The sequence below is a fragment of the Lissotriton helveticus genome, chromosome 11 (genome assembly GCF_964261635.1).
Source record: "Lissotriton helveticus chromosome 11, aLisHel1.1, whole genome shotgun sequence".
In the NCBI taxonomy this organism is placed as follows: domain Eukaryota; kingdom Metazoa; phylum Chordata; class Amphibia; order Caudata; family Salamandridae; genus Lissotriton; species Lissotriton helveticus.
This window is the reverse complement of record NC_136072.1, coordinates 681,960,485-681,983,540: the sequence shown is the minus strand read 5'-3', so window position 1 is coordinate 681,983,540 and position 23,056 is coordinate 681,960,485. Positions and strand designations below refer to the sequence as shown.

General features: G+C 43.9%; 1 protein-coding gene across 1 annotated transcript in view; it reads left to right on the top strand.

The window, feature by feature from the left end:
- SLC4A5 (solute carrier family 4 member 5) overlaps window positions 1-23,056 on the top strand; it is a 659,349-nt gene that overhangs the window by 127,819 nt on the left and 508,474 nt on the right. The window contains 1 exon segment of the mRNA XM_078665747.1: window positions 17,935-17,990. Coding sequence (XP_078521873.1) covers window positions 17,935-17,990 — 56 coding nt within the window.

Genomic DNA, 23,056 nt, shown 5'->3' with positions numbered 1-23,056 from the left:
CCAGGGGTCCCCTTTAAAGCCATACACTCAAAATTGGATCCAGAGGGTAGATTTGTAATCGTGGTGGGTACTCTGGATGGGCGTAGTGTTTGCCTGGTGAATGTTTACGCCCCTAACACGGATGATGGTGAGTTTTTGGGTCAAGTGCTGGGCCGGTTAGATATAGACCCGGACACGGAGCTCCTGCTGGCGGGGGATTTTAACTGTGCACTTGATGGGAATTTAGACAGATGCCCCGCAAAGCTAGACGCCAAACCTAAAATGAGAGATGCAATGGCCCAGATGCTCCAAAGTTATGACCTCATAGATGCCTGGAGGCACCGCAACCCTGTTCGTCGGGTGTACTCGTGCTTCACGCCTGCTGCCAACAAACACAGTAGACTAGATTACTTTTTCCTGCAGGGCATGGTAATGGACCGGGTAGAAGAGATCCACTACTTGGCGCGCTACCTATCTGATCACTCCCCGCTCCTGCTCACGTATTTGGTAGGTGGACCGCGGCCCAAGATCCCGCTCTGGAGACTCAACACGGAGGCCTTCAGAGATCCCACGTATAAGGAGGCGATCTCGCAGGGGCTCGGGACGTACCTAGAAGTGAACTGGGGGTCAGCTACTACGAGAGCAACCGAATGGGACGCCATGAAGGTAGTCCTTCGGGGGACAACTATGTCCACGGAGGTAGGGGTAAAGCGGGTGCTGGAACGGGAACTCCGACAGCACGAGGACCACTTGGCGGAGATGGAGAGAGACTTCCCCACAGACAAGGAGCAACGGGCTGAATGGACGGCCACACGGCAGCAACAGACACCTGGGCCTCGCTTGGCAAACTTAACAGGAGAGCCAGCAGACGGAGATGGTATATGGAGGGTGACAGAGCTGGTAGACTGTTAGCGCGTTTGATACGGGCAGAAACCCAACCTCACCCTATTTTGGCTGTGCAGAATGAATTGGGCCGGATGGTATATACCCAGCAGGCGATTAACGAGGTGTTCCGATCCCATCTATGTAAAATATACTCAGAATCGCAGCCGTTGGCGGACGCCGAGACCATGGAGGTGTACCTCGAGGGGATACAGCTCCCTGAGATTGAAGCAAATAGCCAGGAGGACCTGGGGGGGGCCACTCAGAGAGGAGGAACTACGTGCTGCAATAGCCCACCTGCAGACAGCGAAATCCCCGGGGATGGACGGGTTAGCGGCCGAACTATATAAAGAGTTCAAGGGGGTTCTGGTTCCAAAGCTCCCTGAGGTGGCAATGGAGGCCTATGACCGGGGCTTGCTCCCGGACTCCATGCGGGCGGCGACGATTGTAATGATCCCCAAGCCGGGTAAGGACCCTCTCCTCCCCGGATCCTATCGACTTATATCCATGTTGAACGTGGACTTGAAGAACATCAGCCAGGTGCTGGCTTCCAGACTCCTCCCCTACCTTTGTCGCCTGGTCCACGATGACCAGTCAGGGTTCATCCCAGGCCGGAACACCTTACCGAATATCCGTCGCCTGGCACACGTCATGCGAACTCTAGCGGGACAGGCCAAACAAAACACACTGGTCTTCCTGGACTCGATTCGCTGGGCCTACCTCTGGAAGGTGCTTTTAAAACTAGGTCTGGGGGAAGGATTCGTAAAATGGGTTCAGTTGTTATATACCAGACCCGTGGTCAGAGTCCGCACGGGTCGATGTGTCTCGGATGAGATACCCATATCGAGGGAAACGCGTCAGGGGTGTCCCGTCTCCCCCCTGCTCTTCGCCCTGGCAATGGAGCCGTTGGCGTGCCATCTCCGCACGGCACTGCAGGGCCAGGGTATCAGAATAGGGACTGTGGAACATGTGGTGTCCTTATATGCAGATGACGCCCTGGTCTATCTGAATCAACCGACGCAATCGTTACCCGTCCTGCTGTCCGAACTGTCGCACTTCGCGGCTGCTTCTGGCCTCGCAGTAAATAGGGCGAAGTCCCAGCTTTATGCAATTGGGGAGCAGTCTAAGTGGGAGGGGGTCCAGCGCCCGGAGATGGGACTCCCATGGGTGGACGACACACTTCGCTACTTGGGGATCTGGTTGGGTCGCAACCCGACCGATTTTTTCTACCATAATATGGGACGGATACTTCGGGGCTTTAAGGGAAGTATTGCCTTCTGGAACACCCTTAAGATCTCCCTGATGGGAAAGATCGCCCTCATCAAGATGGTGGTCCTCCCGCGCTGCCTGTACACGATGCAGGGGTCCTTTTATGAGTTGCTGCACCGGACTTGTCGGGAACTGGATTCCCTCTTAGTCCTCCTGTTATGGAATGGGAAGAGATGTAGGGTGAGTCTAGAGGTACTGAAGCGTAGTTGGGGCGCGGGTGGACTGGAAGTCCCCGACCTTGAACTGTACTATTTTGCATCACAGCTACAGCATGCCATTGCATGGTTGGACACGGACCCCTCCTGGGAACGGTCCTTGCTGGCAGGGACCTGTGGGAATGAACGACTGGGAGCGCTGCTTTGGCAGGGGAGGGGACGACGAGTCCACATTCCCCCGCTGGTACGATTGGGGGCCGCAATCTGGGACCGTGTGACGTGCCGCCACATCTGCAGCACGCCGTTTGCCCCCGATATGGATCTGTGGCTGATGCCGCCCTTTGCCCGGATTGCACAGGTCATGTCCGTTGACAAATGGATGGAGGGTGGTTGCCTGATGTTAGCAGATCTGTACCCAAATGATAAATTCATCACTTACCAAGAGGCGGTCACTACCTTCGAGCTGGGTCCGGGGCAATTCCTTCACTACGCCAAACTAGCGGCGACTGCACGGCAGTTATGGCCCTCGTTCCCGGAGGCTCCGGCACACACCCATACCTTAGTCACGATGTTGGCAATGGCGGGGGGCCGGAAATTTGTGACCCAGCTCTACAGGACTTTGCGGGAGGATAAAAGATTACGACCCTTGGCGATAGAAGACAAATGGCAGCAGGCGTGTCCGCAAGACATCACCCCCCGTGATTGGGAAAAGATACATGAAAGCGTGCGGAAGGTGTCGGTTAGCAACCGTTTTAAACAAATTCAATATAATATTATACACATGACCTATCTCTCCCCTAGGCGACTCCAGGTTATTGATAGCACCAGGGATTCCCAATGCCCGAGATGCCGCAGTCCCACGGCGGACTTTATCCACATGGTGTGGGCATGCCCTAACCTCCAATCCTACTGGAAATCGGTCCTGGAGGTCTTGGAGAGGGTCTCGGGGTGGGTGATAGAGCTGGACCTGCGCCCTTGCCTCCTGGGCTTAATTCCCAGAGACCCCAAACGGAAAGTGAGCAGACGGGTTCTCATACTAGGCCTGGTCACAGCCCGCCGTCGTATAGCGATCCACTGGCTGTCCCCGCAGGGCCCCATGTTGCAGAAGTGGAGGGCGGATCTACGTAAGTGGGCATTGGCAGAAGAAGCGCACATAAGACACACAAGAAGGGACGGGAAGCTTCCGGAGGTCCTACAGGCTTGGGGTGTGATGTTTCAAGAACTAGTGGGACTGGATGCCCCACCGACTCAAAACAGCCCAGATTCCACAAACATGGGACAGGGGGAGACCCAGACACAGGGTGGCGCGACACACGGTGACCCACCATAGAGAAGGGGTGGCACAGACCCAATCTTTTGTTTATACTTTCTCCTTCGTTCCTAGACCCGGCAGCAGAGGGGGGGGGAGTTTGGGGAGGGGTTGGGGGTAGGTGGATGGGGGGAGGGGACGGGTGGGTTCCTATGTTGTCCACTATCGGTTTACTTTTTTGTGAAAAAAGTCATTGGGCGAGTGGTGGATAAAGCTCACTTCATTATCCTCACCATGGTTAAGTGACTGGCCAACTCCTGGACATGATAGACAGATTCTCATATATACCGCGAATGTGATGTATGTTTTCGGACTCAATTGTGTGCATATCCATGGTGCTCTGAATTGGTATCCGTATGTAACCTTGCTATGCAATTTTGTTTAATAAAGGTTTATGAAAAATAAAAAAATAAAAAAATAAAAAAATCTTTGACTTTGCCCGACTCAGAGCCGACGCATCGCCTTCACTCTGTGGTTCAACGACGATGCATCTCCTCTTTGCTTCCGGCATCTCAGCTCTGTCAATGACTAAACTAATGTACTTTGCAAAAGGTCAAGGTTTGTCCCTGTTTCTGACCAGCATTCCATCACTTTCAACCTGAAGTATTGGATTCGACCTGGTCTAGCACAACCAGATAGCCCAGGTTGGTGCTTTATGCTTTTAAGCACTACATTTCAGTTTAGTCTTTAAAAATTCAAAACTCTTGCTATGCTTATTGGATGGTTGTTGTTTTGGTCTTGTTTCGTTCATTAAATTAAGCTCTATCTGTCTAACCAGGGGTGGCATCTTTTTGTGTGGTGTTCTCACTGTTTTACTGTTTGAAGTGTTGCACAAATACTTTACACATTGCCTCTTCAGTTAAGCCTGACTGCTCTGTGCCAAGCTACCAGAGCTTGAGCAAGGGCTATTTTAGGGTATGCATCTGACTTAACTCTGACTAGAATTGTGGTTCCTGCTTAGACAGGGTGCATACTCTGCGAACCAGAAACCCAATTTTGAACAGTACCTACAGTAAGCAATGCCACAGTGCCCTTCTCTTCCTAAATCCAGGATGGTGAAACCCTTCTTTCCCTGTGAAGAGTATGTGTGCCCACCCCAGAAGGGGGCCAGTGAAATGAGCAACCATTCTCTATGGTCACTTCAACGTAGTACTGGAGCCAGTTCCCTGACTACTGTGATTGGTGCCTGTCTGATTGTTGGAACCATAGAAGGGGCCTATCCAGGCCCCTTTGAAGTAAACTAAGTTTTAGAAACACTGCCCAAATGGCCATCTTGCCAGAGGATCTAAAACCTTCTCCCCATATCTGATCCTTTATCACTACCATAGGAGCAGATTTTACACCCGATACAGGACTTGGACACTCAGAGCACGGATGATAGAGTCTAATGCAAATTAGGGGTAGGTGATGAACGCCGCTCCTCCCATGATGCTCGCAGAGTTTTGCTACTCTGCGCTCCACATGGAGCACAGAGTTCGGCAAAACTCTGCCAACTGCTAGAGACTAGTGTACCCTCACGCTGACAAGTTGGGAGTAAGCAGGCGGACCTGCCCGCCTCTTCCCATGACCAGCCCCTTCCTCCCAGCTAGGGTTGCCACCCTCCGCAACAAGGTGCCAATTAGCAGCACAGCTTTGTGGTCCTGCTCGGCAGCCACAGCTAACTGAGCACTTGGAAGTGAAGACAACGGAACAGGAGTCTCAACGATGCCTCTGCATGACGTCCAATCTGATAATCAGGACATCATCATGCTTCCAGTGTGGGAACCTATGCAGGCACTGCCACCCTCCCCAGCCATTACGGCTCTCAAGTATTCCCCTGACTTTGAGGGGGAAACCAGAAGACAGGCAGGGGGTTACTATTTACGGATCCCAGTCGGGGGCAAGTCCTGTGCACCAAGACAATGAGCCTTTCCGGAACTAAGGGGCGTGCATCCTGAAAACAACTGGGCACCAAGCTTGTTAGGGAGGAACTAGCACAAAGGGGGGTGTACCTTGTTGTGAGAGGTGTGAGTGCCCACATCGTTGTAGAGATCTGGCGTCAGCAGCCTGCAGTAAGCCATTCTTCTGGGCTGAGCACAGAGGATTACTCCCACTGCAGACTCTGCAAACTCTCTCCGCCGTGCTCCCCTCTGCAGGTTCAGTCTCTTTGATGCCCCTCAGAGCGCACACTGGGTGAGGTGAATTCACTGATTAAATTAAGAAGCCTAGCCCTTGCTCCTCGCACGCCCAGGTTGAGTATTGGCTTTCCCAGTGTGGGGAGGTGAGCCCGGGTTGAGCCGTCACTTGCTTCCACACTCCAGCCATCTTCTTGAAGGCCAGCCGTGATAGGGACATTCCAGGATAGGCACTGTACCATCCTCAACCACAGTGCGAGGGGGAGCTGGTAAGTCTGTGGCTGTGCACTCTAATTTGCTTTGTAGAAACTTTTCCCTGCCTTATGTTTCAATAATGGGATAATGGTCACAGAAACAATTAAATGGTTAAACTCTCACACAGGCAAGGTTGTACAGTAATGTTTACATACCAATAACCGTGTACGTTTGCTTTATTGTGCTTGTGAGTGCATTAATTGCAGCAATATGCATGACTTAACAACAAATTTAAAACTTAAAAACACACGGTTCTTTTAAAGCATTGGACAGTTTATGTGACATTCAGTTAACGAGTGGGAGGTGGTCTAAGGACAGTGTTTTTCTGTGGACCATAGTTCAGCTCACTGCAGGTGGGTGACTGGTGTGCGTGCACACCTGCAGTCATTTAGCAGCTTACAATCGGATCACCACAAACTCAGATAGCAACACCCGGCTAGTAATCTTACATTATCGATTACACAAATAAACCATTTGTTTTGTGGGTTCCATTCAAGCTGTCCATCCATCTCAGTCACATGCTATATTCTTGTTAATCTACCACAATACAGCCTGAACCTTCTGAGAGGGGGACAGAAAACAATAAAATATTGCACTGAATTTAAGGCGCTATAGGTTGCTTTAGAAAGATTATACCTTTAAATTAAGCCTAATTTTCCTCACCCCCATTCTTGCGCTCCATTAATTAACATAGCGGTGTTAGTAAGTCTCAAAGTCACCTCCCAGTATCCATTTTCATGCAAAACAATCTAAAAACATTGGCTAATTGGTTGGATAATTTTTCCTTGCTCGTAAAAGTAAGATATGTCTTGCATTGACTGCATCAAGACCTCCTCTGTGGTCTTCCCGACAGATTTCTTCTGATGTTGTTCAGGTTTGCCCTGTTCTGCACTGTCTGCACAGGCTGCCCTTGGCAGCAGTGAGCCCAGACATCTTTTTATCAAATTCAGAAATTAATCTACACTACTGCACACAGTTAGCATAAGGGCCCTGAAATGTAGATGCTTTTAGAGGTAGAAGCAAAGGGTTGAAACTGAATGTGTTGGGGTACACCTTATTGGCATTTCAGTAGCAGGCAGATGTCACTTATGTGGCCTCAAAGTACTGTCGCCTTGTCTGAAGACTTTTTCATCCAGCACTTGTGTAAGGAGACTTGTTTGCATATTTGTGCACTGGATGTCAGCCTTGGAGGCTAGAGATGCCTTCCAACACATTGCAGCTTGCTTCGATCTGCCACTAATCGTGATAGTACTTGAAGCACAGAAAGTTACGCAGAACTAAAGCTCACATCTGTCCACTATGGGTAGACTGAACTCCTTAAAATCATGCTGAGTTTTAATTTAACTCCATGGAATTCCATGGAGTAAAGCTCTGTAAATTCCACACACCCCAAATAAATTAGCCTCTAGCTGTTTTAGACAGGGAAGAGGTAATTTTCTAAACATACATTTTCCTTAGTATTTATTAAATATCTGACTTCGCCAGTGAGTTGAGCTTTTAAAACATATTCCAAAGAGTTCTTGAATTATGTTTCTAGGTGCTTCCTAGCCAACGAGACATTATTGAATTTAATTGTGCATCCCTGTCTTTTTCTACAAAACAACCAGCCTTGCTGCAGTGAATATGCTTTTAGGTGCTACTCACTCGAAGGCCATGTTTACCATTAACTTTCTACATATCCTCCTTTTAAATACCATGCACCCTGCCTTATGAGCTAAAAGACCTATTAGGGGTGACTTATTAATATAGACCAGCCAAAAAGGTTTATTTTGACAGTCAAGTTGCAATCTAAAAACAGCTTCAGCCAGACTACAATAGTACGACTGAAGCCATGTTTGCACTGCCACCATAGGTGCTGCAGTCCACAAGTAACATTTAACTTACTGCCCATTTGCACACATTGTACCATATACTAGAAACTTATAGGTAAGTTAAATATACCAATTAGGGTTATTTTAATTCTTTTGTGTTAAAAGGGGGAATACAGACACCTTACTACTGGTTAGCAGGGGTAAAGTGCACAGAGTTCCACAGGTAATAAAATCTGAAAGAGAAAAACTCTGGGGGTCACACAATTGGCTTTCATTAAATGCTTCTTTGTTTGATTGATTAGAAACTGAAGCATCAGCAGATTAATACAAATCCATGTATCCGTACTTAAGAGTGGTTAAGGCCTTGGTAACAAAAAGGCTGTATGATGGTTCATGATAGCGATAGTATTGTATGTTTATGATGTTCTGGCAGCTGGCCTGCCCATTAAGGGGGAATAGAAGAACATGCAAAAGTGAGTGCAGCATCAGACAGCTCTTTGCTGCATGGGTGACTTCACAGGTCCTATCAATTGCTGGATTGTAGGGCGTACATACATACCTTGCACTAGATGGCTGAAGCCCAACTAATAGATTTTGTACCTGTGCTCCTTCGGTGACCGTCGGGAAGGCAGACAGATCTGTTACCGTAACCCTTCCCAATGGGAAGGCTGTTCGAGCCCTCAGACTATTAATTTACCCTCACAAACTCCATGTAGAGGATGAACTAGGGCGCATATTTTCTAATCTTACATGCAAAGTAGGGCAGGAAGCAAAGTTGCTGCGCTGTATTTCGTGAAAGGGAGAGAACAGAAATGGTCTGTATTTACAGAGATATGGAGCATTTCTGCTCACCTTGTGCTGGCACCCTGTGTGCTGTCTAGCACCAGTGCACGAACCATTGCACCATTGTACAAAGTTGCTGGGGTTACAGGCAGGATTGTTTTCATTTTCCTCTTTTTATGTCTGCTGCAGAATGCAGCATAAGTAGAAAGAGGAAATAGCAACGACAAATAAAGATATTTCTCCATGTTACTCCTCACAGAGGAAGTTGTAGCACTTTGACCCATTCCCAGTTTTGCTAGCTTTGGTAAATCCAGGAATGCGCAGAAATCCATGTGGGGATGCATGGAAAAACCCATTGTCCACCCAGGGAAAGCCTCCAAGCTTAAAATGTAGCACAATGTGGCGCAAGCAGCTGCATTGCGCTACATTTCTTTACAGAGCCACTCAAGGTGGCGCAAATCGCCCCTTGCATGGCTTTGTAAATGTTACTGATACCTCTGAGTTGTCCTTGCATCACCTTGCATGATGCAAGAACAACTTAAAAGCTTCATAAATCTGGGCCTAAATGTCTACTACTCAGGAGTTGCCAGCATTTAGCACTTACCTAAAAGGGTACTTTTCCCTGTGTAGGCTTCTGTAATAAGAACATAGAGGGGCAATGTGGATTGCCCCATATTCATGAGGGTACACTCCATGCAGATAAGGGAAACCCCTCTTTTGAATGACTACCTTCATCTATTTTATCAAACTTTGACCTCACCACTGGAAAAGGCACAATTGCAATTTGGGTATTCTATTTTTTGTATTGTATTGTATTTTTTTTTATTTTATTGTGGTTCTTCTTTATCACTTTCTCTACCTGTTATCGAAACCAAAATGCACTCTCTAAGAGAGCAATTAGGTAGACCCCAATCATTCAATGCATGGATGGACATAGGTGTTGGTTGCGGTGTGATGTATCAGTGATGTGTTTTTGTTTTGTGCATGATTACCCAATAGTGTACCCCAAACTTGTCACAGCAGGGGGAAGCATTACGTTTTCTATGAGTTGAGCAATAGCTTTGTAGGCAGCATATCCAAGCCAGTGTCAGTTGACCCCTAATATGACACAGTAGGAGGGCCCCAATCTTAGTTGCTAACCAAATGTTGCTAGATTACTAATTGTTGTCTATATCTAGTGGCACTATTAAGCCAATGTTGAAATGCTATATGGAGTCCACACGGGAATAATAGGGCCCAGCCTCTTGTGGCACCATCTGATAATACTATGTGAAGTCCATCTAGAAGCAAAAGGGCCCCTCCCCTAGTGAAAATGACAAGGCTTCAGACAATACTATGTGGAGTCCAAACTGGAGCAAAAGGAGAAAACGACAGTGGCCTTTTAAATCACTGGTGACATATTATATTGGGTCTTCTCTGGAACGCTAGGGACATAGCCCACACCTTAGATCTTCGGCTGGGAATAGCTGGGATAGGACGGTTTAAGTTGAATCAAAAATGAGAAAGAGGGGAAACAGCATGATGGCAAGGCCTGGAAGAAGGGGCAGGGTTCTGGTCCTAGGCCATTTTTTGGCCCTAATAGGCACACATAGGGGAAAGCCAAATGGAGATGGCCATAACATACCCTGTTCACCTAGAGTCTCTGGAAGGAAAGGTAATAAAGGCTTTTGGTCACTGCGAAGGAACACCATGGACAGACATCACAGGCCCTTCATATATGAGCTCACACAGCACTCTGGAATATACACTGGATACACCTTGGAGTACCAAGGTACACATTGTAACCAAAATATAGGACATATTCATCATGGCTCCAGTAGCAACATACTTGATATTGTCAAAAATAAAGTCACAGCAACATTTCTATAAGCTACGATTACCTTAGCCCATTTGGCTCAACTCCACGCTACGCATTGGGTCAAACACAGTTGCATCGGTCCTGCAACCTCCTGAGGCACTAAACACCAACTGGAAGAGGCTGCAGTTCACATATTACATATTGCAATTTATAATGAGCAAAAGAATCCACATATTTCCATTTTGTGTAGAAACTTTAAAACATCTATGAATTAGTTACCCTGCCATGGCACAACCACCTGACGACTTCAAAATATATAGGTTTAATAATAACATAAGACAAACGGCCTGTTCAGTGAATCACTGCTCACTGCTCACCCTCATGCCAAAACTCTTCTTAATAAGGTTTGGCCTGCAAATCTTTAGTTAAGCATACTTCAACCACAGATGAGCACCCTCAAACTAGAGCTCCTTATGTTGACAATACAAAGAATGTAGGCACAACAAAGCCAGCAAATATGCCATTGAAGAATGGAGTTTTTTATAACTCGAACAAACAAACTTACAGTTGTAGCCACACCCATGCACCAATTAGTACCACAGCAGTCACCCATCCCTTCGTCAATCATATAGTGTGTCGGCTCTCTGACGCCTTAAATAGTGCCCTTGATGACGTTGGGATTCTCGTATAGATTTTCACCTTACCAATCCAAAGAATCCCTGGCCGACTGGACATTTTAGTCTGCATGGAAGTGGGAAGGAAGTTTGTTAAATTTCATAACCTTTTGACAAATTCCTAATTCAACACTTTTTTATCTGAAGAACCACTGACTCCGAGGGAAAGTTACAAATGTATTACAAAGCCAAAAATAACTGGACATACAAGCACCTCAGCAAGAGGTTCAAGAAATAAACTGGCACTAATATAAACATAATCCTACGCAGGAATCTCAATCGACTCAAAATAAAAAGTAAAGTTAATTCAAGAAGCATTAGGCATGCAATAGTTGTGCCCACTGCAAAACTCGACTGCATCTGTTCCAATGGGAAAGAAAAAGATTAGTCTATCCCTACACTAACTCTAAAGTGACATCCCTACTTATCATCCCTCCCAGGCAAGAGAAAAGGTGTCAGCTGTGAAGGCTTCCTAAGAAGCACATTCACTTTCCAGGTAAGTATCCTCAATTACTGAGCTCGTTCTAAGAGGCTCCTTAGTTTCTCTTGCCTAGTCCACACTAAGACCCATGTCTAACTGCATATCCAATTGGACTGCCTTAGACAGGACCCAGTCTAAGTCCAACTAACCCTAACCCTAACTTCAATAGCAACTCTCTCCACCCTCTGGGCACTTTCCCTAATACAGAATCCCAAAAATGATGGGTACGCCTATGACACTCCTCCTTCAGGCAGGTACAGCCCCTCGTACTTTTCCAGCATCGATCCTTCTTCTTCCAAAAAAGTTGCTGTGTCCTTACTCCTTGGGTCCCAGGCACCTTCTCTGCCGAAAGTTTCAACCACGCATACCAGTGCACTCCCTTTGTCTCTACTCCTACCAATCTAACTTCTAAACAATGGCTCATTCTACCTAACGAGCTGCTTGGCCTTGCACCTGCAAGAGAAATGCATGAGAAACAATACCTCTGCACGCTCTAAATTACAATTCGAAATTCAACTGCAAACGTGAGCTTCTTTCCCAAGGTATATTTCCAACCCGACATTTCTTAGTCAGGCTAAGAAAACCACAGTTAGGCCTCTGCTAGCGTTTCCATGTCTCAGGCCTTTACTCTTTTAAATGCATTTCTAATACAACAACATAAACATTTCATTAATCAATCCTAACATTACATTTTACATTATCAACCATTATTCTCATGTTTAAGCATTACGTTTCTTATTAGGCAGCCTACACATGAAACTTTAATATGGCACGTTCAATCTCAAGGCACAATTTACACACAGAGCAGTTAATTCTAAGTTATGTTTCTCTCAACTAAAGCACTACATCAATCTGTAAATGATATAAAAACAATTCTACATATTGCACTGATCCCCGGCCTAATACTATTTTATAAAATCACACAATAACATGGCCCTCTAAATATGCGGGTGCTGACTACTTGGGACTATGGTGCACCCCCTACAATTTTTCAAACAATATGGCGCTCTATCACCCTTGATCAAAAACAAAACATTTCTGGTGAGTTTGTTAACAGCTGATCACTTCCCAGCAAATTGTATGGAAACCAAAAATGGTTATCAAACAACTGATTTGTGTAGATGTGGCAATCCAACAGATTCATACAGAACACTGTGGCCTGGATTCGCAAAGAATTTGCTTAGAGTAATTGTGACTAACCCCTAAAGTACTTTTAGAGTATTCCTGGAGTAGGCCAAAAGTAAGTGAAAACTAATTCTTTGTGAATTAGGTCCAGTTTGTTAAGAAACTGCTAATGCAGCCCAAGAAGGATGCAACGGATGTTATGCAATACAAATTACACTGCCTTCTGTGATTGTCAATAGAATATACATCCTGATATATAAAAATGCTTAGTAATACAATTAGAGATTACTACAAAGTTAGTTTTTAGTATCTTACTGAAAGGGATGAAGTACCTATCCCTGAGATCATGGTTCACACAGAAACAGAAATCACTACATCACCACTAGCAGTCCTTGCCACCAAGTAACTGTAACCGAGTATGAGGTGTTGGAGTCCTGATATTGAATCGATTCCTGCAAGGACACAAGTTCATAATTAATAAATGTACTACAAAAAGCAGGCATAACACAAATCATGTTTGATGATTCACAAAGAATAGTACCTATGTGTTTATTAGATCACCCAATGTTCCTTCAAGATGATTAAATGTAGTGGAAGATCTCTGGGTTTGCAAGAATCCTGAGTGTGGAATGCCCTTAACCCTACCCTAAGAGTTGAATTCAGACACATGAAGTTCAGCAGACGTCTAACAACTGAACCTTTTAGAGTAACCTATAGCTGAAAGAGTCTGGCCGGGTCTGGTAGCGCAGTGGACTAATGCATCCACTGCAGGGGTCTGTGTTTGACCTCATGGTCACAGGTTCAAATCCCAGTGGGTTCACTCAGCCTTTCATTCATCTGAGGTTGATAAAATGAGTACCGTTGGGTAACAATATACATCTGTTATTCAGCGCCTTGAGACTTTCGGGTGATACGTGCACTATACAATAGTACATGTTATGTTATGTTATGGAAACAAAGTCAAATTCTCTGATGCAGATGTCGTGGTGATGAGTATTCATGCATGCCAGTAGCAGATCAGAAGCTCAGTAAACCTGAAATACTTCACTTGCTGTTGAACAGATTTCTTATCCCAGCATTGGACTGAGGAGTAGTGTCGATGCATTAGGAATGCATTAGGAAATTCTTCAAACAGATCACAGAATGAGCAAGCAGCAGCAGGACATATAGACAGTGTGTGCCAACCTCTCTGTCTGTACCAGGTTAGGCACAGGCTCTGGCAGCTGCAACGACCCCCAAGGCACGTTGTGCTCAACGTTAAGCAGAAAGGCACAATTGCAGACCGAGTACCCCTGTAGATATGTGATAAAATGAGGTAGTTGGCTTCTCCAGCACTGGTAGGCATGTTTAGTGCAGGAATGATATGAATCCAAGCAGGATCACTTCTGCATCTTGATCTGAGAAACAGGAGTTTCTCCTCAATCTAGCACAGCAAAAATATTTCTGGACGGTTATACGGCTATGACTTAATCCATTTGTTGAAAGTGTCAATCCTTTTTAATGTTCCAATCCTAGTCTCACCCAGGGCTGAAACATAGCCCCCTTTCTAACAGCGTGACACGCACAAAATTCAAAGGAATTTGATTAAAGGCTCTTAACTTACTGTTTAGAATGTAGCTTTTTATTCTACATCATCAAAGGCAGAGTCAGCCTACAGCCAAAGGCAGATAGAATTACCTCCTTTTGTGTGTGGAGCCAGGCTGTGTGTAAGAATATCAATAACATAAATAACTTCTAACGTGAATATTGTTGCTAATATTGCTCCATTAGGTGTAGATTTTGTATTATTAACTCTATGTGGGTAAAGATATTTTACTAAAGGATATTTAGGATACAATATGTCTGTCAGACGAAATTTAGGCCACAATATTCTAGTACCATACTCTTAGCAACAACACATTCTCCTTTCTGGTGCATTTAACTCTTAGAATCTACTATTCGGAGTAATACAGATTAGAATAAGTGGACACAAACACAGGGCATGGTATTACCAACTAGGGGAAAGGAGTTCAGGGAGACTTGGGCAGAGAAACATGGACACTCGGAGCAGTTAAGACAGACAATCAAGGAACCACAGACCATAAATTGACATGAACACTGGGAAATGTGCAAGATCACAAAGAAAAGGAAACAAACACAATGATACAACAACACATTGTGAACAGGGCGCTGGACTCATGGACCCTGGGAAAGGGAAATACAAATACTGGAAAACCAAAACATTGGCACTAGGACCACGAGTCCTCAATTTATGGACTGAGTCATGGAGACTGGAGTGGGAGACAAACAGAAAGAACACTGCAAAAGAGTGACATACACATAATTCACTGAAAGTGGTTGAAGCATGAATGCAGATATGGAGAAACAGGCTCTAGAACTACAAGCACTTGACATGGAGAAATAGATACTGAAAAGGGAAAGACAGATACATGGATACTATTAGATCAAAACAAAGATAAAGGTGAATAGATACATGGTCATTGGGAGGGGGAGTCTAAGAAATAAACATTTGAGCAAGAAAATACAAAAGCAACAATGGGGTTAATGGTTCTGGCACACTGGGGCAGACAGAGATGGCCAATGTGGCACGAAGTCATAAACATTTATAAAAGGCCATATTGATATTGAGGACTAATTATAAAGATAATGGGATAAAATACCCACTGCCATACAGTATAAGATGTTGGAAGTTACTGAGAAGTTCTGTGACTATAAAGAGGAACAATGCTAAATGAAAAGTTCGTTTCTCAGGCCAAGAAACTCCAAGATGAATTGCAATATTCTTTTAATGTACAGAAAAATATATGTTATTCGTTATAATACAAGGTCACAACATCACCCTTCTCACAAACCGGTTAAATCATTGGGGGCATATTTGCTAATATTTTGCACAATGCAGAGTCACACAGCAAGTTGCTGCACTGTATTGCATAGATGGGAAAAACCAGTACAGTGCCATATTTGTGAAGATATGGCGCTGATCAGCTCCCGTTGGTGGGCACTTGTGTCTGCCTGATGCTAAGGCAGACACCCTTGCGCCATGGTGCAAGAGTGCCTGAATTACGGGCAGGATTGTATTGGGCACGAAGGGTTACCTTCCTGTGAAAAACAATCCTTCAAGGCATATTCTTCTTTCTATGTGTGTTGCTGTTGTAGTTCTCAAGTTCAGGTGAAGAGCTGCTCTTGTAGGACTAGGACTGCATCTACAACACTCGCGGCACTCTAAATCTGCCTACCTCAAATGTCTGTTGTAGCAGAGTTTTTAAGCATAGGGTTAGCAGAGTGCTATGAAAACTAGAAAGTGACAAAGCCTTTAGCCATTTTTGCAACAAAGTATATAACATAGGTTTAGCCAGTGCTATCCACACCGAGCGGAAAAACGATAAAAATATTTTCCTTCTCCAGGCACAGTATTACAGGTTTGGACTAATAGTTGGATATCCAATACACACTACAACGAATAAAAGTAATTCCTGACATATGTGAAGATTAGTAGATGCGGACTTGAGAACAGTAAATCTATAATTAAACCCAGAGTGCTGTGAACCTGCTTACCAGCCCTAGCAACCGAGGCCAAGCTACTCGTGTATGCAACAGGGATCCGACCATGGAGTGCTGCTAACAGCAGGGACCCAAGCCACTTCGAGAAGACGTTTACACTCATGCACACTGGTACAATTTAAAGTTAGTCCAAATTATTCTAATTAAAAATATGCAGTCTCAGCACTATTTGGCAAAACGGTCGTCACAAATCGAAATTTTAACTTGTAAATTTACTTAGTTTAGACTGACTGACCATATAGAAACATTTACTTATAAAATGCACTGATCTTGCACTAAACATAACCTCGAAATCCAAACTCCCAAAGCACTGGGGCTATTTTGCCTTAAATCTTGCACTGCTGCCATCAAAGTGCAACATTGCTTTGGAACTACTTGCACAATTGCTTGTGATTCACAGGTGAACGGTTACGTTTGCCAGTTGCAAGCAGTGGCAAGACACACATCAATGCTGGCACTGTAATTGTTGTAATGTGCAATGAGTCTAATACACTGTGACAACCTTTTGCGCTGGACACATCAGATGGTGTGTGCAGTACTGGCATTGTACCCTGACAGAGGGGTTTGAGAAATATGTCTGTTTCTTACTTTCTTTCCTTTCACCATTTTCTCCTTTGTTTGGTGGTTGTGTGTAGTCTGAGTTATATATTTCACCAGTGCTTAATCTGTGAGGTGCTTGCAGAGGGTGGTATCCCTCGTTTCTTTTAGGGTACCTGGACTCATTTTTCAGCATTATTCTTTGACCAATAGCAAGAGAGGGGATGCCAGAAAGCGAGAAAGGTGGAGGAAGAAAATTATAGGAAAACAGTGGCAAAGGGAGAAAGCAGGGATGAAAACGAACCTGCAAGGGTAGGATAAAGAGACAGAAGGCCAGATCACAAAACAATTTTGACTGGCGCTATTTCATGGCAAAATAGTGCTGCTCCAGCTCTTCAACTATTTAGGACACCAGTCAACCACAACTGTGGCAGAGACCGTTTCCTAAAGTAACACTAGCAGTGCTCACTTTATGAATGAATGAATGAATGAAAATAATTTCATAACGCGCAAACTTAGCCCCAAAAGGGCATCAAGGCGCGAGAAACAAACAGACATAAGATCTCAAACCACCGAATGCAAGGCCACTAGTACGCCTGGGAGAAGAGCCAAGTCTTCAGACATTTCCGAAAGTCCAACAGGGAAGACTGGCTGGCAAGTTCCGGAGGAAGGGAGTTCCAAAGTTTGGGGGCCAAGGTGGAAAAGGCTCTCCCTCCCCACCTTGCCTTCGCAAATCTTGGGACCGAGAGCAGATTCTTAGAGGCTGAGCGGAGGGTTCTTCTGGGAGTGTAGCGATAATGCTAAAAAAAAGTACTGTGGTTGAAAAGTGAGGATTCAAGATCAGGCAGCCTTGGTGTTTGGCAGAGTTTGCAGTGCTGATGTTGGGCTCCTAAGAAAAGCTTCTGTGCTTTTCTAAATGATGCGTTGCATTTCACAATGCCTTTGATAATAGTCTTCCTCATGCGTTAATGCATTTACAATGACACAAGCTTGATATTTGTCCTTAGGGGGGCAGAAAATGGTGTTGTGTTTAGTAATGTAAGTGGTTGTGCACCATCGGGATTTACACTTGAAGTGCAGATATCAATATTAAAACAATTTCTGTAATTGAAAGAAATATGACATGTTTTGTAATCTGCAGACACCAAAATATTTTTTAATGCATAGGTGTCTTTTTTACATTTTTTTTTGTTTCTTTTAGGTCCTGCACAGAGCAGAAGTATGAATGATATTTCAGATGCTCCAAACGCAGATCAGGTAGTAAGTTTAAAAAATAAATTAACTTTTTTGGACGAAGGGGTTCTATTTTATGTAATAAGGGAACAAAGTAGGAGAAAACATATACCTACTTTTGATGCCTATTTACAGGTAAAGTCTGATAAAGGCTATATGCATGCTATGATCTGTAGCAATTACAAAAAAAATAGAGGTTCCTGTGGAAACTCAATGATTGATATTGCAATACATATCCTGCATCAATCGAATGTTCGTTTCTGTACAAACATTGAAACCTTGCTTTTATGTCACAAAAAGTCACAATCAATATTGATAGGTTTCACTCTCACTTGGGACACTTTGCACTGAATTCGACAATAATGTGAATGCATTATATAAATTACCTTGTTTCTCTATATACTTTGGGCCTCATTTATGAAAAGTGACGCGTTGCTGCGTGAAAACAGCGATGCTTCACTTCTCATTGCACCCTCCTTGTGAAATGCTGGATGCGTCATATTTACAGTATGACGCATCATGTCGAGTTACAGATACATCAGTATTTCTGACGTATCTGTAGGCGCAAAAATGACGCATTGCTGGAGCACGAAAGTGACGCAACTCATTCAATGGATCATTTCACACGGGCAAGTGCCATTTAAAATGTGCCTGCATCAGTCTTACGCCTGCTATGAGGCAGGAATAAGCTATTGACGCATTTGCATCCTAGAAGTGACGCAGTGAAATCTCATGGATTTCACTGCATCACTTCTATGAGGCTTACTTGCGTCAGAACGCCCACCCTGCATACATTATACCTGGAGCAGGAATAATGTGGCGAAGGGATTTACAAAGTGACGCATCTACCTAGATGCGTCACTTTCTAAACATGGCACATTTTTTACCCTGCTGGTGGGTCACAAAAAGTGACGCACCGGCGGTGCAAAAGTGACGCAAGGGCTCATAAATAAGCCCCTTTGTGTTATATGTCTTTTTTCTCTCTGACATCTTGTTTACTTCAGCTTTCATTGCTATTGTGCAGATATGTATTGCAATATCAATCATTGAGTGTCCACAGGAATCTCTGTTTATTTGTTCAATTGTAAGTACCCTGGGTACTTACAATTGTAAGTAGGGTGTCCCTTGTGTCTCCATATACGATGATCTGTAGTAAAGCTGATCATACCGAAAAATATTGTGCAACTCAGCTTAGCAAATATTGTTTTGAACTTCCAAATTGAAATGTTCCCCTTTAAACCGATTTTGTAAAAGTGTTTTATACATTTTAAGATATTGCTTGAAGATGTGGAAGAAAAAGGTTACTTCTTTCACTAACCACAATATTTTTCTGTGATAGATAAATTACCTGAGTTTCTGTATAATATTATTATTTAACAACTTCTACCTGGAGCATTACTATTATATCACTCAAGACCTGTGAATAGTATAAGCTATCTGAATCACTTAATAAATATACACTTGTACAGATCAGCCTTATAATCTGCATGCACCGACCTTAGCATCTGAAATTTGAAAATTCTGCGAAGAGTAAAAATTTAAAATACATATGATATTTGTATCTATATTTGTATCAACTTATAAAATATTTAATATTTAATATCTAATATTAATTAATATATAGTACATGCATGTTTTAAACTGGAAGGTTTCAAATTCAACTTTTCAAATCATCATCATCAAAAAGGTTTATTTTGAAAATTAATTCCTTTTTAAATCAGAAAACATTGCATTGATAAATTGAGGAAGCTCGTGCAAAGAGTTCTTGGTGGATAAAAAGGTAGAGGAAAGCAAATAGGGGACCACATGAATCAGACCCGTTTCCAAGATTCAATAATATAATTAAGATTACATTTAGTAGAACTCTAAGGGCCTGATTACGATGATGGTAAGACTACCACCGACAGCCTGTTGGTGGTGGTCTCACCACCATCACAAGCAGCTTTTCCACCCGCCACATTAGGATGGTTGGCGAAGGGGTCGCGGTTGGAGAGACTGACCGCCATAGATCGAACAGGCTCAAGGAGCTTGTCGGACAGTTGGAGGGCACTCCGTTCCCTACAATGGTGGCGGTGCCTGGCACCGCTGTAGGAATTATGATGTCCCTCTCCCCTTTCATGGCTGGTTACCCGCCATGAAAAGGCTGGCCGAGAGGGACATTGGGGGCCCGTAGCAGTCCCCCCTTTATCCCTATCCCTCAGAGTTGGATTTTGAGGGGCACCAGGGAAACATCCCTTACAACGCAACTTTTACCACACAGTGCCTTTACGACGTAACTTTTACAACGCAAACCATTACAACACATTGCGCTGGGGGGGCGCTCTAGGATAGGGAATAAGTTTAATTTACTATCCCACACCTTCCCTAGTGTCCACAGGGACTGGAGCTGGAATAGTAAATTAAACTATTCACTATCCAGCACCCCAAAGCGCTATGCGTTGTAAAGGTTTTCGTTGTAAAAACCGTGTTGTAAAGGCATGCGATGTAAAAGCATGCGTTGTAATGTCATACATCTGGGCACCATATCCCTGCACCATGTGGCAGGCATCACATGGTGTCTGCCACATAGTGTAGGCGTATACGCACAATGTGCATTTCATTTTTTGGACTGTGTTAAAAAATACAGTTTGTGAAAGGCTTGCAGGCGGTTGCATTGCAATTCAGGGTGCGGGACCACCGACAGCTTGTTGGGCAGTCCCATCCCCGATACGACATCGTAATCAGGTCCTAAGAACTTATTAGTACAGTTTCTGATCATCACAGAATTCGGTAGTACACAATATATATATTGAACAAACGGAGCGGTTGGCTATGTGCATTTGGTCTTAATTTTAGCTTTCGAAACAGCAGGCTATTTTGTGCTGCTAGAATTATTTAGCTATGTGTCTTTTGTAAGCCTACCAACCAATGATTGGTTGAAGTAAAGCCTGTCAAGTAGAATTTAGCACAAGAAAACAAAGAAACTGTGTTTGGTTCTCCAAGCAAAATATAATTTTGCTGCTGGAGCCCTCACCATCTTTTAATGAAAAGGATGTTTTTAATGCATTTCATGTTATTGGCACCATATGGTGGTGGCCCTATAACGATCTCGCCTTATCTCACTTACTAGAGGCACCAGCCCAGAATTTCAAAAATTCGAGTGAGTGTCATAAGATGCCAATTTAACTTATAGTGTTTAAAATGACTCTTTCCTATCATTCTTAAGTCTTGTGTACAGTTGAAGACCTATTGTCCCTAATACCTTTTTTTTCTCAAAATGTTATATAGCGCGAACTTGACCCGAAATCAGGTATCAGAGCACATTACCTGAGCACCAGTTGCAATACATGGGGACACATTAATTTTTGTTAGGCACAGGGAGATTAAGTGATTTGCTCAGAATCATAGGATGTTGAGCGTCGTTGCCAAGACTCAAACCCAGTTCCACTGCCCTAACCATTAGGCTACATCCTCTCCCCAAATTACCTTAAATGTTATTCCTATAGTTGGCCTTAGGTCAGACTCTTTGTCTTCATTGAATGATTTTTTTGTCTGCTTAATTTTCCTTCTTTTTATTCAATCACGTTCCATCTTATTCTTTGTGTGTCCCAACCTCGAAAAATTTCTTCTTTATTGTTTTTGTGATGTGCATAATTTGTGTCCTTCCACTGCTTGCATTCAGGAAATTACTTTTTTTCTTTTTCGTCAAGCACTCTATGGGAGTGCATGTGTTTCCTTGCTGTCTTCCTCATGTGTTGCTTCCACCCTCAAATCACCACTCTACTCTCTGTGTTGGCTCCCTTCTCGCCAACAGATATTTTATTGCTTTCTCTGACAGCTTTTTAAAACAAATTGAATTCCCACTCCTCCATTGTTCCCTCACTTCACGTCTCTTTGTGGCTACTGTCACTCAGCATTGTTTACTTCCATCTCACCACCTGCATCTGCACCTCTGTTGATCCCACTCCATTTGTGTGTTTTTCATATTTCTTTGGATGGTCCAGCATCTTCAATTTTCTACCAGGGCACTCCTTGCCTTTTCATGTTCTTTTGTGCATAATTTTTATTTCCTGCTCCAAGATTGGTGTCTCTCATCTTGGAACGGAATATTGAAACAAAATTGGTGCCACGGAATGACGTATGAATGTGCATGTGTAAATACATGTCCAACACTGACAATAAGTGCCCTCTTGTACCGAGAGACAAATAAGCCAAAACCTTACTAAGAACATAACAGTGAATTATTGATGAGCCACTGTTCTGTAGGGATAGCTTGGCTTTCCTCTAGGTGCAGTGGTGATCGCAGCTTGACAGCAGCGTAGCTCCATGGCTCCAAGATGCTCCTCCCAGCTTGCATCATCCCCTGAGTGGCGTCAGTCAGTCAAATCACTTTATTTGGTTAACATAGCCATAACAAAACAATAAACATGGTAAAAACAAGCAGTTAAAATACAAGCAACATGGGCAATACAGCAATTAAAACACCAAATAAAAACACTTCAGAACTGACAATTTATCAAAGCACTTTAGTCTCTTCTGATCCTTAGGGAATGACATATGTATCTAATTACAGCATGACAGAAACTCAGTGTCCAAACACTACAGAAATGTAAGACTCCGTCTAGCCAATCTTTATTTATTTAAGCCTAATATGAGGCATAAAAAATTAGGCTGAGGGGAAGTGTAAATACTGCCGAAAAACACAAAGTGGGTAAAGGATTGCTGGCCAAGGTTATTGAAAGGTCAAGAGGGCAGGGGAGAAAACCAGCTGTCCTGTTGTGGGAAAGCAACCAGGAAGTGTGCTGTGCTCAGCCTAAAACAAGTTAGGTAAAATCTGTGCTTCTGATTAGGAATCCAAATTAATATAGTTTACAATGTTCAATAGAAGTAACCTTTTTAGGTCTCTCATAGTTTGAAAAAGAGAATGAATGAGGGTCCTCAACTTACTATCAATTTCACTGGGGGAATAGAAAAAATGTGGGGTATCGAGATCTAGAAATGATTTTCTAATATAAGCTAGCCAAGCAATATTATCTCCGTGATCTAATTTAATGAGGTCTGCAAGGACTTGGTGGGAGAAGTTAGTAAAGGGGGATCTCAAGATTTTTGCC